The sequence below is a fragment of the Neoarius graeffei genome, chromosome 24 (assembly GCF_027579695.1).
Source record: "Neoarius graeffei isolate fNeoGra1 chromosome 24, fNeoGra1.pri, whole genome shotgun sequence".
In the NCBI taxonomy this organism is placed as follows: domain Eukaryota; kingdom Metazoa; phylum Chordata; class Actinopteri; order Siluriformes; family Ariidae; genus Neoarius; species Neoarius graeffei.
Window position 1 is genome coordinate 39,905,728 of NC_083592.1, and position 16,056 is coordinate 39,921,783.

Consider the following 16,056-nt stretch of genomic DNA (forward strand, 5'->3'; position numbering starts at 1 on the left):
GTCGATTCTTTTCTTTCTCTAACCAAATTCTCAATGTCTTAACGAACAACTTAGGTCAACCTGTGCTTGCTCGATAAAAATATCGGTGTAAAACCTCAAAATTTTCACAAATATTTCTACACAAAATTCACAGTACTAACAAACTGCTTTAAACCTGAAGGGAAATATTTCATCTTTTAACACTGTGTTGTTTCATGAGTAATTAATGACTAATTAACCTTCTGTCTATAGATTTTTTTTCTTTCTCCAATTAAATCCTTAATGCTTTAATGGCCAACTCGAGTCAATCTTCTCTTGCTCAATAAAAACCTTAAAAGTTTGACATTTTCACAAATATTTCCATGCAAAATCATAGTACTAAAAGAAAAAAGCATTATGGGAAATGTTTCGACTTTTAACACTGTGTGTTTACAGATTTTATTATTTCTCATCTCTTTCATTAAACAGCCAGTCAGAAGTTGAGCTACTCTTACCTGGCTGTCTCCTTCCATTCCATCTCCTGGCCATCCTCAGAGAGGAGTTCATCCAGCTCTGTGAAAAGCTGCGGAGGTGCTGGCCCTTCATCGTCCTCACCCAAGATGAAGCGAACGCGTTCAGCTGCTGGAGAAACTGCGAGGGAGAAAATACTTTTGATCAGAGGTTGATGAGGATGTCCAGGGACCTGCAGGTCACCTTGATCCCCTAAACCACTGGGCCTGACTTTAACCACAGGTACTGTGTCATCAGGTAAAGGAGGACTCTTCACTTCAGAAATATCGTGCTCTGCACCACCGTTCTGGTCAGTTGCCATTTTCTGTTCCTTCTCTACCTCGCTTTTCTCCACGTTATTATTGTCCGACATGCTCTCCGGGTCGTTCTCAGATGTCTCCATTTCAAAACCCTGAAAAAAGTTTTCCTCCAAGTGACAGCTGGATCTGACTTGGTGAGGTTGTGTAAAAGAGGGATGGAGGTTCAACTAACAATCCTCCGATCCCTGAGCTAAGTGCTTTAGATCCTCATTAGAGTTTTCCAAGTTGTTTGCTGTCTTCTGTCCTCTGTTAGAGTGCAATGACACCTTGGTAGTTAAAAATCGTGGTCCCCTTTTCCCTGACTGCAATAGCCCATCCCTCTGCTGCTCCATCAGTACCCCCCATTCCCATTGGACCACAAGTTCTGGCACCCTTCCCTCAGCCCCTCATTAACAATTAGGAAATGTTTCCCAAATAGTTCATTCTGGACAAAAAGGCTTTGCTATCCTTCACCTTTGTCTTCTAATTTGCATATTAGTCAGGCATCGGTGCTCACAAAAAATGTATGGCAACATTCAATACAATAAAGGTCAAAAATACAATAATGTGAAAGAACGAAGCAAGGGGAAGGAAATGGGAATGGGAAAGGTGATGACCATTATGTTGATTTTTCACAGCTAGAACAACCAACACTGACTGAAAAACAAGCAAGTTTCCTCTTCTTAAGCTTCTTAGCCAGCTACATGGATGTCTTCGTGTTAATGCACTAAAAATTAGGAACTAAATATCAGTTATATAGCTGCATCCTACAGGCTTCTTTCAAAAATGATGGTAAAATAATCAAAATTAGATCAATTACTATAAATCATAATGCAGCTGCTTTGTTCAGTCACTGGTTGGCAACACTCTTCAAACTCCTCATACTATAGGATTATGGATGTTTTGGGTCGTACACAAGATCTACTGCTGTAACCAAATATGAATGCATTACTTAGATTGAACAGATAGTGTTCTAAACAGATAGAAATACAGGTATACATAGGAGGTGCATTATAAGTTGTTTTGCTTTCTGGGTTTGTTTGGTTTTTTTGCCTCTAGTTGAAATTAGAGGAACCCACATGGGACAGAACAAAAAGTCATCCAAGCAAGAGCTTTTTACTTTCATGCGGGCACAACAAATCGTCAGATATGACACTTGTGAGACAAAAAAAAAAAAAAACTTCCTTTTTACACAAAGCCCACTTTTACATTCAAATACAGACGGGGAGAGCGGGGAGACTTGGGACAGTCTGTATTCCCATAAATTAATTTCAACCAATCAGGTTGAAGATGACATCAGAAGTTAAATGTTGCCCCTTAGAGTAACCGACTTCCTTTGGAGCCATGAAGCTGGACATTGCAGTAAGGTTTGTGCAGTTCAATATTTTAATCAACCAAAACTTGTATTTCCTACTTCAAAGTCCACCTCCATTCTACGGTGTAATATACGCTGGTGAATTCGGGATTTGTTAGGAATTAAAGTACGTAGTCTAGACTTAACAGATATAGTATTATTTACTAAACTTAAATTCTAGGGGGGAAAAAAGTATTTTTTTTTCCATAATGGCCAGATGGGGAGAGTTGGGACAGTTCATCATGTTACAGGTTTTTTCTTGTGGTTTGTAAATATAAAATTGTTTAAAAATGTTTGTTAAAAATGTGTGCGTGTCCCTATATGAGAATTAAGCTTATTTCATTCCTTCTTGAGAAGGGAACTGTTTTGTCGAGTCAGGTTTTGGGTAAACTGACATTTTTCTATCGCTGTACCAGCACTGTGTTTTCATACAGTTCATTTGTTACAAGTTTTGATCACAAATAAAAATTATATATGTAGGCCTAGGTATTTTATTTTTGTTCCATGTCTCCCCTCAATGTCTCATGTCTCCCTGCACACAATAATGACAGAAGAAGTGAATCCTGAAGGCCAGTGTATGTGACAAGCTGAGAAACTAATGTTGTGGTAAGAGGGTACAGTAAATCCTCTCCAATATCATATGGATGTGATGCTACCTGTAAATAATTTCACCCAGTCTACAGAAGCTGAAAATGTGTCCCAAGTCTCCCTGCTCTGCTGGACAGATATTTTGAGCACTAAATACAGTACGAGGTAAAAGTTAAAAGACACCTTCTAGTTCAATGTTTTTTCTTTATTTTTATTATTCAAAAGTCACTTCATGACTTAAAGTAATGATGGATGTCGCTTCTCTTTACTTAGCTGAGTGATTCTTGACATAATATGGATTACTACAGTTGTGGAATAGGGCTGTTTATTGTATTTTTATTATTTACTATTTACTATTTGATTTCAAACGCATTAAGAAGGCAAGAAATTGCACTAATTAACTTTTGACGAGGCACACGTCTTAACTGGAAAGCATTCCAGGTGACTACCTCATGAAGATGGTTACGATAATGCCAATAGTGTGCAAAGGGTCGTCAAGGTAAATGCTGGCTACTTTGAAGAATATAAAATATGAAATGTTTTGTTTTTTTAACACTTTTTTTATCTCATCTCATCTCATTATCTGTAGCCGCTTTATCCTTCTACAGGGTCGCAGGCAAGCTGGAGCCTATCCCAGCTGACTACGGGCGAAAGGCGGGGTACACCCTGGACAAGTCGCCAGGTCATCACAGGGCTGACACATAGACACAGACAACCATTCACACTCACATTCACACCTACGGTCAATTTAGAGTCACCAGTTAACCTAACCTGCATGTCTTTGGACTGTGGGGGAAACCGGAGCACCCGGAGGAAACCCACGCGGACACGGGGAGAACATGCAAACTCCGCACAGAAAGGCCCTCGCCAGCCACGGGGCTTGAACCCAGGACCTTCTTGCTGTGAGGCGACAGCGCTAACCACTACACCACCGTGCCGCCCCACTTTTTTTATTTACCACATAATTCAAAATATGTTCCGCGTGTTATTTCATAGTTTTGGTGTCTTCAGTATTGTTCTACAATGTAGAAAATAGTCAAAATACAGAAACACCTATGAGTAGGTATATACTGGGTGCGATTTGCTGGGGGGGATGGTGGGGATCATCCCCCCCTCTGGTTTTTATCTCTGCTGAAAAAAAATCCTCGGGGGGACAACCCCGTCAATAAAACAAACAAACCAAAAAAAAAGTTGACATGACAGGCATGTTGTGACACAGTTTTCTATGGTCTACATTGCACTCACTTTCAAAATGACCCGAAGTGGCAGCTTTGATGTTCATGAACGTCCCCAGCAAATAGATACATTGTAGATAATAACAATATCTTTGCGTTCTATGCAGGGATGCAAACAGCGCGCCTTTTGGCGGATGCCGCATTTTTCACGGCCGATTTTTTTTTTAGGGGGGACGCTGGAGTGTCTGATTATAATTTCAAAGTAAATTCTGTATTAAAATGACTAAATAAGCAAATCCGTTACAGTCTATGAAACAGGAAGTATAAGGATGAGAAAAAAACAGTTTAAATCGGAAAGCTGCGCACAATGTGAACTGCGCCATCAGAGCAAACTGTTCATTTAGTATTCATGTATTTTAGTGATTTTCGAGTCACTGTCCATTTAATCCGGAGGGAGAGAAACATCACAGCAACGCGACAAGCAATGCGAACTTCGTTGTGTTAGTGTTCGTGTATTTAGTCAGAGAGATAGGAAGATGAATTTACTATCTCTGGTTTAGTGTTCGTTTTCATTTAGTGTTATTCATTTGATATCATCGGATGTTATTGAGCTGTTAGCCTATTGTTACCTTAATTTTGTGACGTTTCATGATTAAAAAAAAAAAATCCCCCCTTCTGGTTTATATATATATATATATATATATATATATATATATATATATATATATATATATATATATATACACACACACTGTATGTTGTATATGCAGATACAGATAGTGTTATTGCTTTATGCCCCTACCGGTAACTAGGACAGTGTTTGTTTTCTCAAAGTCAGTGAAAGATCTGGTTGTTGTTTGGGTATGAAAAAGTAAATAATAATCTTCAGGATCTTCGTCGCACTGAGAATTAGAAAGACTATAAAATGCTTGTCAATCATAGTCGTAATATGTGTAAGATGATTGTGTAATAGGATATTAAAACAGAACAGAGTTCCAAAGAGTTAAAGAGCATCGGACAAATACCTGGATGTTTTCAGTCAAAGCCCACCAGTGAAGTATTGCATTATAAATAATATTTTCTGAACACTTTTCCCTGATGTATATAATGTAGTAATGCATGTAATATAGGTAGCTTCCCATTCGATCCAATTCTGTCACACCACTAGCTCTTTACCACCTTTATCTCCTGTTGCTGATGTGATCAGCTTCCATCATGTTACACACCATGACATTGCAGTTAAGATAAATGAAAATGTTAGTCATATAGTTACATGCTGATGCTGAAACAGACCAAATTCATTTGGGATGCTGTCAAAACAGCACAGAAATTATTACACAATAGCTTTGAACTGGAAAATAAGACAGATTAATAAATTATTATAACAAAGTCTTCCAAGATATGATGACAAATGTCTTTTGTAGCTGTATTTGGACGTTCACTACACATCGACAACAGTCCAGCTGGTAGACTGGTTACTGCTGAAACATTCATGCTTCTCAGCTTTCGATCATCTATGGTTTTGAAGTGTGATGCGATCTTCTCATCATGGACTTCAGTGCAAAAACTGAAGCTGGACTGAAAAGAACTCAAAAGAATGTGCTCGTGCTAATGCTAGGAACTGATGTTTTTGGGTTGTTGGTTTTTTTTGCAAAATGACTCATTGATTTACTGATCACAGCATCTGAAAGGTAAAAAGTAGAGTCTATTACAACAAGACTCATTTAGGTTGCTTAGTTGTTCCACAAAGTCCCCAAACACTGTTTCCCTGAGTTGCATACAGACTATATTACTATGGATGTCCTGCACTGAGCCTTGGAAAGAAGTCATCTCACCCAGTTGCTAAGCAAGGCTCCAACAGAGACGGGTTGAAGGGAGGGCGCAAAACAGAGACGAGCGAGTAGTTCAATATGGGCAACTGTGCAGTGAGAGTGAAGCACTAAAAGGAAGAGATGGGAATGAAATTCACATCGTTCAAATGCATTTCAATGCTGCAGGCTTAGTCGCCAAGAGCCACAGGCCTGCACAAAGGGGACTTTGTCCATGAAACCGGGGGCTCATGGGAAAAGGAAGGGGAGGGAGAGAATGCCCACAGCCCAAAGTAGAGCTTAGTGGAGCTGCCCCCACTCCAGTTAGAGAGTTTCAATCTCACTAAACCTCCCATACAAAATCTACTATACAGTACATGTGGCTGCATTCTCCAGATATAACATCAACACTCGTGAAGATGGCAGGAAGCTAATATTCGCCACTAATATTGGCATGTGCATGTCAGATAGTTTTACATGGCTCACAGTGAAACTTTTGTATAGTTTACATCGAATAAATCCTGAAAACATGTTCTTCAAGGAATATAACATGTTTATATCTGAGAAATCCCACTCAGTGGAAGTTAGAGTAGGGGTTTGATATGAGTCATGATGTGATTAGTGTGAACATAGTGTACTAATCCTCATCTTCAATCCATGTAATTATGCAACAATTACAATTCCTATTGATTAAAAAAAGTCATGTGGGCGGCACGGTGGTGTAGTGGTTAGCGCTGTCGCCTCACAGCAAGAAGGTCCGGGTTCGAGCCCCGTGGCTGGCGAGGGCCTTTCTGTGCGGAGTTTGCATGTTCTCCCCGTGTCCGCGTGGGTTTCCTCCGGGTGCTCCGGTTTCCCCCACAGTCCAAAGACATGCAGGTTATGTTAACTGGTGACTCTAAATTGACCGTAGGTGTGAATGTGAGTGTGAATGGTTGTCTGTGTCTATGTGTCAGCCCTGTGATGACCTGGCGACTTGTCCAGGGTGTACCCCGCCTTTCGCCCATAGTCAGCTGGGATAGGCTCCAGCTTGCCTGCGACCCTGTAGAACAGGATAAAGCGGCTAGAGATAATGAGATGAGATGAGAAAAAAAGTCATGTTGTATTTTTTAAAAATCTTTTTTGTTACATTTAATGTTGTGAAACATTCATGAAACAAGTTGCTTCCTGTTGTCACTTACATTATAGCAGCTGTATATAGCCATCCCCTCATCCGCCTCTCTTTTTCCCCCTCACTTTAACATAGCTAAAAAAAAATGCAGCTTGCCATGTTACTGAGAAACTGGAAAATGTAAAGTCCAGAAGATTTTTCCTTCTCAAAAGACATGAAGGAACTTCTATTACAATGCACTCACACTGGATACTCCTTCCAAAAAACTGCACCAATCACCAAACAATTCTCTAAATGTCACCATACAGTATCAATGGTTAGACTTTTTTTCTTTGACAAATACTAGCACATTTTAATCTGCTTATTATTAGTCTTAGACTATGTGCAGCATTCACCATACAGAAGAAAAGCTGTATAAATTTATAGTCCAGAACTGAACCCGACTCCACAATATTCATAACCCTGACGTGGAGTCTAACCTTGGATAAACCCTGCATACGTAAATAAACAGGCGGGCATTGCAAATAAGAGATAACAGGAAGTCTAGGTGTTTTAAAATGATCTCCATGTTGAAAGCCATGTTCCAGCTGTCTGCTAAAACACTGTACATCTCCTAGCTGGAAATAAATAGGACAAGGACACTGGCATTGTATCTTGTCCTGGCAACACAATCTGCCTGGAAACATGTGATTAGCTCCATATCATGACACAGATAGGACATGAATTTCAGTTCCAATTCAATTCAGTGGTCCGCGTTCACTGTTTTCCCTGGGAGGAGTAGAATTGACAACAACAACAAAACAGGGATGGCGAACATGCATGCATTGTGAAGATTTTAGCACTGAGTATCTCATTCTCATCTCATTATCTCTAGCCGCTTTATCCTGTTCTACAGGGTCACAGGCAAGCTGGAGCCTATGCCAGCTGACTACAGGTGAAAGGTGGGGTACACCCTGGACAAGTCGCCAGGTCATCACAGGACTGACACATAGACACAGACAACCATTCACACTCACACCTACGGTCAATTTAGAGTCACCAGTTAACCTAACCTGCATGTCTTTGGACTGTGGGGGAAACCGGAGCACCCGGAGGGAACCCATGCGGACACGGGGAGAACATGCAAACTCCACACAGAAAGGCCCTCGCCGGCCACGGGGCTCGAACCCGGACCTTCTTGCTGTGAGGCAACAGCGCTAACCACTACACCACCGTGCCGCCTGCACTGAATATTGTAAAAAAATAATAATAATAAACTAACCAACCAACAAACAAACATATTATTATTATTAAATTGAGATTTCACTGAGGGGCGGCATGGTGGTGTAGTGGTTAGCGCTGTCGCCTCACAGCAAGAAGGTCCTGGGTTCGAGCCCAGTGGCTGATGAAGGCCTTTATGTGTGGAGTTTGCATGTTCTCCCCGTGTCTTTGTGGGTTTCCTCCGGGTGCTCCGGTTTCCCCCACAGTCCAAAGACATGCAGGTTAGGTTAATTGGTGGCTCTAAATTGACCATGAGTGTGAATGGTTGTTTGTCTCTATGTGTCAGCCCTGCGATTACCTGGTGAGTTGTCCAGGGTGTACCCCGTCTCTCGCCCATAGTCAGCTGGGATAGGCTCCAGCTTGCCCGCGACCCTGTACAGGATAAGTGATTATGGATAATGGATGGATGGATTTCACTGAGACCTCATCTCATTATCTCTAGCCACTTTATCCTGTTCTACAGGGTCGCAGGCAAGCTGGAGCCTATCCCAGCTGACTACGGGCGAAAGGCAGGGTACACCCTGGACAAGTCGCCAGGTCATCACAGGGCTGACACATAGACACAGACACTCATTCACACCTACGGTCAATTTAGAGTCACCAGTTAACCTAACCTGCATGTCTTTGGACTGTGGGGGAAACCGGAGCACCCGGAGGAAACCCACGTGGACACGGGGAGAACATGCAAACTCCACACAGAAAGGCCTTCCCCGGCCACAGGGCTCGAACCCGAACCTTCTTGCTGTGAGGCGACAGCGCTAACCACTACACCACCGTGCCGCCACTGAGATCTACAGGTTAAATTATTTCAAGCTTTTCATACAAGAAGCTATAAGAAAGGTGATTTTAAAAAGTCTAAGAACCAAACCTCAAGGTGTAAAACTGATCTTTACTAAATGTGATATTCTGTTGATCTTTGCTTATAAAATCAGCTGAAGTAAGTTCAGGGGGAGAAACAAGCAAAGCGCTACCTCTGTATTATAACTGGGAAATATAATTTAGCAGCCCTGTGATAACCTGGTGACTTGTCCAGGGTGTACCCCGCCTTTCGCCCGTAGTCAGCTGGGATAGGCTCCGGCTTGCCTGCGACCCTATAGAACAGGATAAAGCGGCTACAGATAATGAGATGAGATATAATTTAGCAGAATACCTCAATGACAATTATGACATTTTGTTTCCCATGTTTGTGTTCACATAAAACAAATTTGTACCAAGGAATTCTTTCACAAGTTAAACATCAATTAAATGTATAAAAATATCCAGATGGTTTTAATACTTGTACTAATTTGGGGGTTTATTACTGACAACAAAGCTGCAGCGATTTGATCAAATTTTCAGAAATAACATTTATGAGACAAATAAATGTGTATCAGTGAAATTTAGCTATAATCCAACTCTATTTAGTTTATCAGATTGTACTGGAATGTCATCACTATCTGACAACTACATCTCAAATCCTGTCCTGGCCTTTCTGGTTTACAAATAATACGTACAGATGAATCTTCCTTGTTTTTTTTTTTTTTTAAATCTGTCAAGTCCTGTGTGTAAGATAAAAAAAGGAAAGAACAGAAAACGCATTTGCGGTGTCACATGCCTATGATCAGTGCCTCTTGTCTTTTGTTTGCAGCACAATGGTACTGCATTGAGACTGGCGATTGTTCTTTCAGCTCATGCCCACCCAGCGACTGCTTATTGCTTCCTAACAATGGTAAATACTCAAAGTCTGCATAAAATAGTGCAATAAAATCCCCCAATGCTAGTGTGATATTGTGAGGCCTTGCTCTTAAAATGGACCAGAATCTGTTGGTTGGTCGTTCTATACTTACCAGGTCAGAATCTTCTACTTTTGGCTGTTCAGAAATATATTCCTCTTATTAACAGTGACTTTAGCCACTTCCTTCAGAACCCCTTTCACAAAATAAATTAATTTATAGGACTAGAAATGTGATTAATTTTTATTTTTAAAGTTTTGGCATTGTATTTTTATTGCCACAGAAGTCAGTCAAAATCATTCTGCTTTCAGATTTACCCTCATCATTCAGTTTGCATTAAAATAACGTCCACTTCTCTTTTTTCAGGCTTTACTCTCAGCCTTCAATTCGTGCTGTCTGCACACTTGAGCTTTATTCGAGTTTTGTGGACATCACGAAATGCAAAAGAGGGAAAAATCTTCAGGAGGTCTTTTGTGTTTTCTCAGTAACATGACAAACTGCGTGTTTTATTTATTTATTTATTTATTTATTTATTTTTATTAAAGAGAGAAAAAGAAAGTCTGCTAAGAGGGTGACTGTTTATAGCTGCTATAGGCATACATGATAACCCGAATGATTTTGTTTCATGGACGTTCCACAAAATCAAGTCAAGTCAAGTTTACTTGTATAGCGCTTTTAACAACGGAAATTTTCACAAAGTAGCTTTAGAGAAAATTAAAGACTTTAAACAGTAAAATTAACATTAAAATTTACAAAATTAAATGTAACTATATGCAACAGATACAAAGCACGGCGTCCCATGCTTTACTTTTATTTATTAATGTTCGCGTCAACAAACTGCTATGGTATAAGAGGAATAAAACACTTCGGGGTCATAGCACTGCCCTGTTATATAATTAGCTATCAGACACCACCATAGCGGTAGTGGTTAGCACTGTCGCCTCATAGCAAGAAGGTCCTGGGTTCGAGCCCCGTGGCCGGCGAGGGCCTTTCTGTGTGGAGTTTGCATGTTCTCCCCGTGTCCACGTGGGTTTCCTCCGGGTGCTCCGGTTTCCCACACAGTCCAAAGACATGCAGGTTAGGTTAACTGGTGACTCTAAATTGACCGTAGGTGTGAATGTGAGTGTGAATGGTTGTCTGTGTCTACAGTATGTGTCAGCCCTGTGATGACCTGGCGACTTGTCCAGGGTGTACCCCGCCTTTCGCCCATAGTCAGCTGGGATAGGCTCCAGCTTGCCTGCGACCCTGTAGAACAGGATAAAGCGGCTAGAGATAATGAGATGAGACACCACCATAGTAACAGTTAATAACTGCTTCTAAAAGTATCAAATGTCACACAGGTTCTGACTAAATGAGGCCCTTGACCTGGCTAATCTTCCTGTTCGGAACCATTTTACATTAAAGAGAATATTTTAAAATAAACTGTATGTGGGTTTGCACTGACGATGCACTCTGTCTTTCAATCCAAACACTGCACCCTCAGGAGCAGGCGTAGGAGGCGGAAGAAGGTGAGATTAACTAATTACAACCTGTGGTTAGGAGAAGGATGGACTGTTTTAAAGAGGATTAACTCGGGCCAAATGCCAGTGACACACTTTGAACATGAGCAAGGCTGACGGCACAAAAAACAACTTGAGCACATACTGGATAAGACAACTTGATCCAGCAGCTATTATGCTATTAACTAATATATTATTATTCAGTGCATCAAAGTGGAATGAAATGATTGATGAGAAGCTGTGAAAACAGAAAAAAAGGAGTAAAGTAGTATAGCTTCCATTTGTTTATGCTATTATCAGCTCTCTGAGGAATCTCAGCTATCAGTCCATTCTGCAGCTGCTTTTACGTCATGAGTGTCTTGAGCAACGCTGGAGTAAAGCCTATATTTATTACACAACATTATAATGTTAAACTGGATAAATATATTTCAACACATACTAGTATATTCTGCATCACACTGAATGGTTCATCTTTATTCACATATAAACCAGAACCTCATCTACTGTACAGTTCTGTGTAAAAGTCTTAGGCACATGTAAAGAAATGCTATCAACCAAAAATGGCTTAAAAATAACGAAATGAAATGAAATGTTTCAACATTTTTTTTAAAAACACTATAAACAGCAGTAAGCCATAAAAAATGAAACAAAGTCAAAATTTGGTGTGAGACAACCCTTTGCTTTAAAAAAAAAATAGTAGTCTCAGGTACAATACATTTATAAGGAAATGAGCTGTAGGTTTTACTGAGCATCTTACAGAACCAGCCACAGTTCTTCTGGACACTTTGACTGTCACACTCGCTTCTTCATTTTGCACCAAAACCCAGCAGCCCATCCATCCATCCAGTAACTGTAGCCACTTATCCTGTTCTACAGGGTCGCAGGCAAGCTGGAGCCTATCCCAGCTGACTACGGGCGAAAGGCGGGGTACACCCTGGACAAGTCGCCAGGTCATCACAGGGCTGACACATAGACACAGACAACCATTCACACTCACATTCACACCTACGGTCAATTTAGAGTCACCAGTTAACCTAACCTGCATGTCTTTGGACTGTGGGGGAAACCGGAGCACCCGGAGGAAACCCACGCGGACACGGGGAGAACATGCAAACTCCGCACAGAAAGGCCCTCGCCAGCCGCTGGCTCAAACCCAGGACCTTCGTGCTGTGAGGCGACAGTGCTAACCACTAAGCCACCGTGCCGCCCCCATAGCAAAGTTTGTATGAAAAAAACAATCGGGTGCCTAAGACTTTTGCATGGTACTGTGTGTCAAACTTCATTAATGTTATATTAATATTAACTCACAGAGATGATTTATGCATAACCGGTCTACAATAACAGCCTCATACTGTACTTTGTTTGTTGTATTCCACCCATGAAAAAATATAATAATAACAAGAAAAATAATAATAAGATGTATCAGCGGGCGGCACGGTGGTGTAGTGGTTAGCACTGTCGCCTCACAGCAAGAAGGTCCGGGGTCGAGCCCAGCGGCCGGTGAGGGCCTTTCTGTGTGGAGTTTGCATGTTCTCCCCGTGTCCGCGTGGGTTTCCTCCAGGTGCTCCGGTTTCCCCCACAGTCCAAAGACATGCAGGTTAGGTTAACTGGTGACTCTAAATTGACCGTAGGTGTGAATATGAGTGTGAATGGTTGTCTGTGTCTATGTGTCAGCCCTGTGATGACCTGGCGACTTGTCCAGGGTGTACCCCGCCTTTCGCCCGTAGTCAGCTGGGATAGGCTCCAGCTTGCCTGCGACCCTGTAGAACAGGATAAAGTGGCTAGAGATAATGGATGGATGGAAGATGTACCAGCACTATAATACAATATGACACCACACCACACATATCATTGCGATGTTTTACAAAGAATATAGCGCTTATTACTACGGCTCACAAACCTCACCCCAGCAACCTGATACACTGTTCATGACTGCTGACTTACTTCAATGGCCAATGAACTTGAATAATCTCATTTTACTAGTTTGTGGTTACTTCATTTGTTATTATGAAAGTTGACTCACATGTAATTATATGAGTATATGTTGCCACAATACAGCTTAGCAAAGCCTGTTTACAATAAAGTAAAAAAAAAAAATAAGTGATCTGATATTTTGTGAGTTTTAGAATTGAGATGAAACATGATCTAATTCAGGATCCTCTGTAGCACAACAAGCTGAAATTTTTTGCCATAGTTAACTTAAAGAGAGAGAGAAGAGAGGCTGATGAAGGAACAACTATTTGCAGCTGTTATAATGTACAGTAGGTGATAACATGAAACATCTTGTCTTGTGGTCTACCATAAGAGAAAAAAGCATGACATGCCATTCATTACTAAATTAACTAGAAAGGCACTCTGTAGAGTGCATACCTCCGCCAAGCCACATATTTCAATATCCAGGTGTTTACTGTGTTTCTATACATACACTACCGTTCAAAAGTCTGGGGTCACTTTGAAATGTCCTTATTTTTGAAAGAAAAGCACTGTTCTTTTCAACGAAGATCACTTTAAACTAATCAGAAATCCACTCTATACATTGCTAATGTGGTAAATGACTATTCTAGCTGCAAATGTCTGGTTTTTGGTGCAATATCTCCATAGGTGTATAGAGGCCCATTTCCAGCAACCATCACTCCAGTGTTTTAATGGTACAATGTGTTTGCTCATTGCCTCAGAAGGCTAATGGATGATTAGAAAACCCTTGTACAATCATGTTAGCACAGCTGAAAACAGTTTAGCTCTTTAGAGAAGCTATAAAACTGACCTTCCTTTGAGCAGATTGAGTTTCTGGAGCATCACATTTGTGGGGTCGATTAAATGCTCAAAATGGCCAGAAAAATGTCTTGACTATATTTTCTATTCATTTTACAACTTATGGTGGGAAATAAAAGTGTGACTTTTCATGGAAAACACAAAATTGTCTGGGTGACCCCAAACTTTTGAATGGTAGTGTACATACCTGGATTTGCATCAAAATCTAATCAATTGTTTCTTGGCCCATGCCTCGCCTTTCCTCAAAATTTCATAAAAATACGTCCATTACTTTATAATTTACATTGGGAACAAACAAACAAACAAATGAAAAGTCGTGCAGAGCATGATACTTGCGAAAATCACAAAGAAACGGACGTTATGGCCAATTAGGTGTTTTTACAAGATTTGACCTTGGTGACCTTGACCTTTGGCCTTGACCCACCAAAAACTAATGATGTCTTTGTGTGACCTGTGCATTTTGGTGAAGATTGCTCAAGAAATGACGATGCTAGAGCACCAAAAAACAAACAAACAAACAGACAGATCAACATACTTGCAAAAATCTCCGATTTTCGCAAGTAACAAACAAACAAATGGAGGCGAAAACATAACCTCCTCCATTAAAGTTGGCAAAGGTTAAAATTGTGATTGGAAAACTACTGTGATTAAAGAAGAAAAATGTCTCAGTTATGTCTTCATAAGTCTAATCAATAAAGTTTGTAATCAGATACCGTCAGTCAACATGTCATGGCAAAAGCTATTATGTAAAACGTTATACAGAAGCAAATGGAAATAAATTTAGTGTTTACCAACCAGTATTTAGGGTTTACTAACCTATATTTATATGGAAAATATGTTATTAGAAATAATTATGATTCCATTAGATAATCACAGGGCGGCACAATGGTGTAGTGGTTAGCACTGTTGCCTCACAGCAAGAAAGTTCTGGGTTCAAGCCCCGTAGCCAACAAGAGGCCTTTCTGTGTGGAGTTTGCATGTTCTCCCTGTGTCTCTGTGGGTTTCCTCCGGGTGCTCCAGTTTCCCCCAAAGACATGCAGGTTAGGCTAACTGGTGGCTCTAAATTGACCGTAGGTGTGAATGTGAGTGTGAACGGTTGTGTGTCTCTATGTGTCAGCCCTGTGATAACTTGGCAACTTGTCCAGGGCGTACAAGTTGCCAGATACACCCTGTGTACCGTGTACAAGTTGCCAAGTACACTCTCGCCCATAGTCAGCTAGGATAGGATCCAACTTGCCTGCGATCCTGCACAGGACAAGCGGTTACAGATAATGGATAGTGGATAGACAATCCACTTAAATGAGTGTGATTTGGCAAATATGTAATAATTGTCACAGTCATAAATGATTATGTGCCTCTTTAATCGGAAGGCTTAATCATTTATACATTTTTTTCTTTATATGAATTAAACTGTGACATAATATGATACCTAAGGTAAAAAACAACAGATACCAACTCAGAAGAAAGTCAATCTCATCTCATTATCTCTAGCCGCTTTATCCTTCTACAGGGTCGCAGGCAAGCTGGAGCCTATCCCAGCTGACTACGGGTGAGAGGCGAGGTACACCCTGGGCAAGTCGCCAGGTCATCACAGGGCTGACACATAGACACAGACAACCATTCACACTCACATCTTCGGTCAATTTAGAGTCACCAGTTAACCTAACCTGCATGTCTTTGGACTGTGGGGGAAACCGGAGCACCCGGAGGAAACCCACGCGGACACGGGGAGAACATGCAAACTCCGCACAGAAAGGCCCTCACCTTTGGACCTTCTTGCTGTGAGGCGACAGCGCTAACCACTACACCACCGTGCCACCCAGAAAGTCAATCATGAAACCTAAAATAAACACACAGCCTTTTATGTGTTCTTTTGTAAACCACCTAATCTTTAACCTCCTAGGGCTTAGCGGTCACATGCGTGGACAGCACTTTTTAGAAATTCGGAACAAGAATCCACGTACTTTCTCTAAAAGTACATCTTATCAAAAGATGATGCTTAGTTTTTATTTT

At 40.9% G+C, this 16,056-nt stretch overlaps 1 protein-coding gene across 5 annotated transcripts in view; it reads right to left on the reverse strand.

Annotated features, from left to right (window-relative positions):
- The window catches only part of slc4a4a (solute carrier family 4 member 4a), a 132,277-nt gene that overhangs the window by 67,856 nt on the left and 48,365 nt on the right, over positions 1-16,056 (reverse strand). For 4 of the 5 annotated variants that reach the window (XM_060907225.1, XM_060907223.1, XM_060907221.1 and 1 more), the window contains one exon: positions 474-609. In XM_060907225.1, the coding sequence (XP_060763208.1) occupies positions 474-609 (136 nt within the window). Of the gene's footprint in view, positions 1-473; positions 872-16,056 lie in introns of those variants that run through there. The other variant, XM_060907222.1, reaches the window with a different exon arrangement.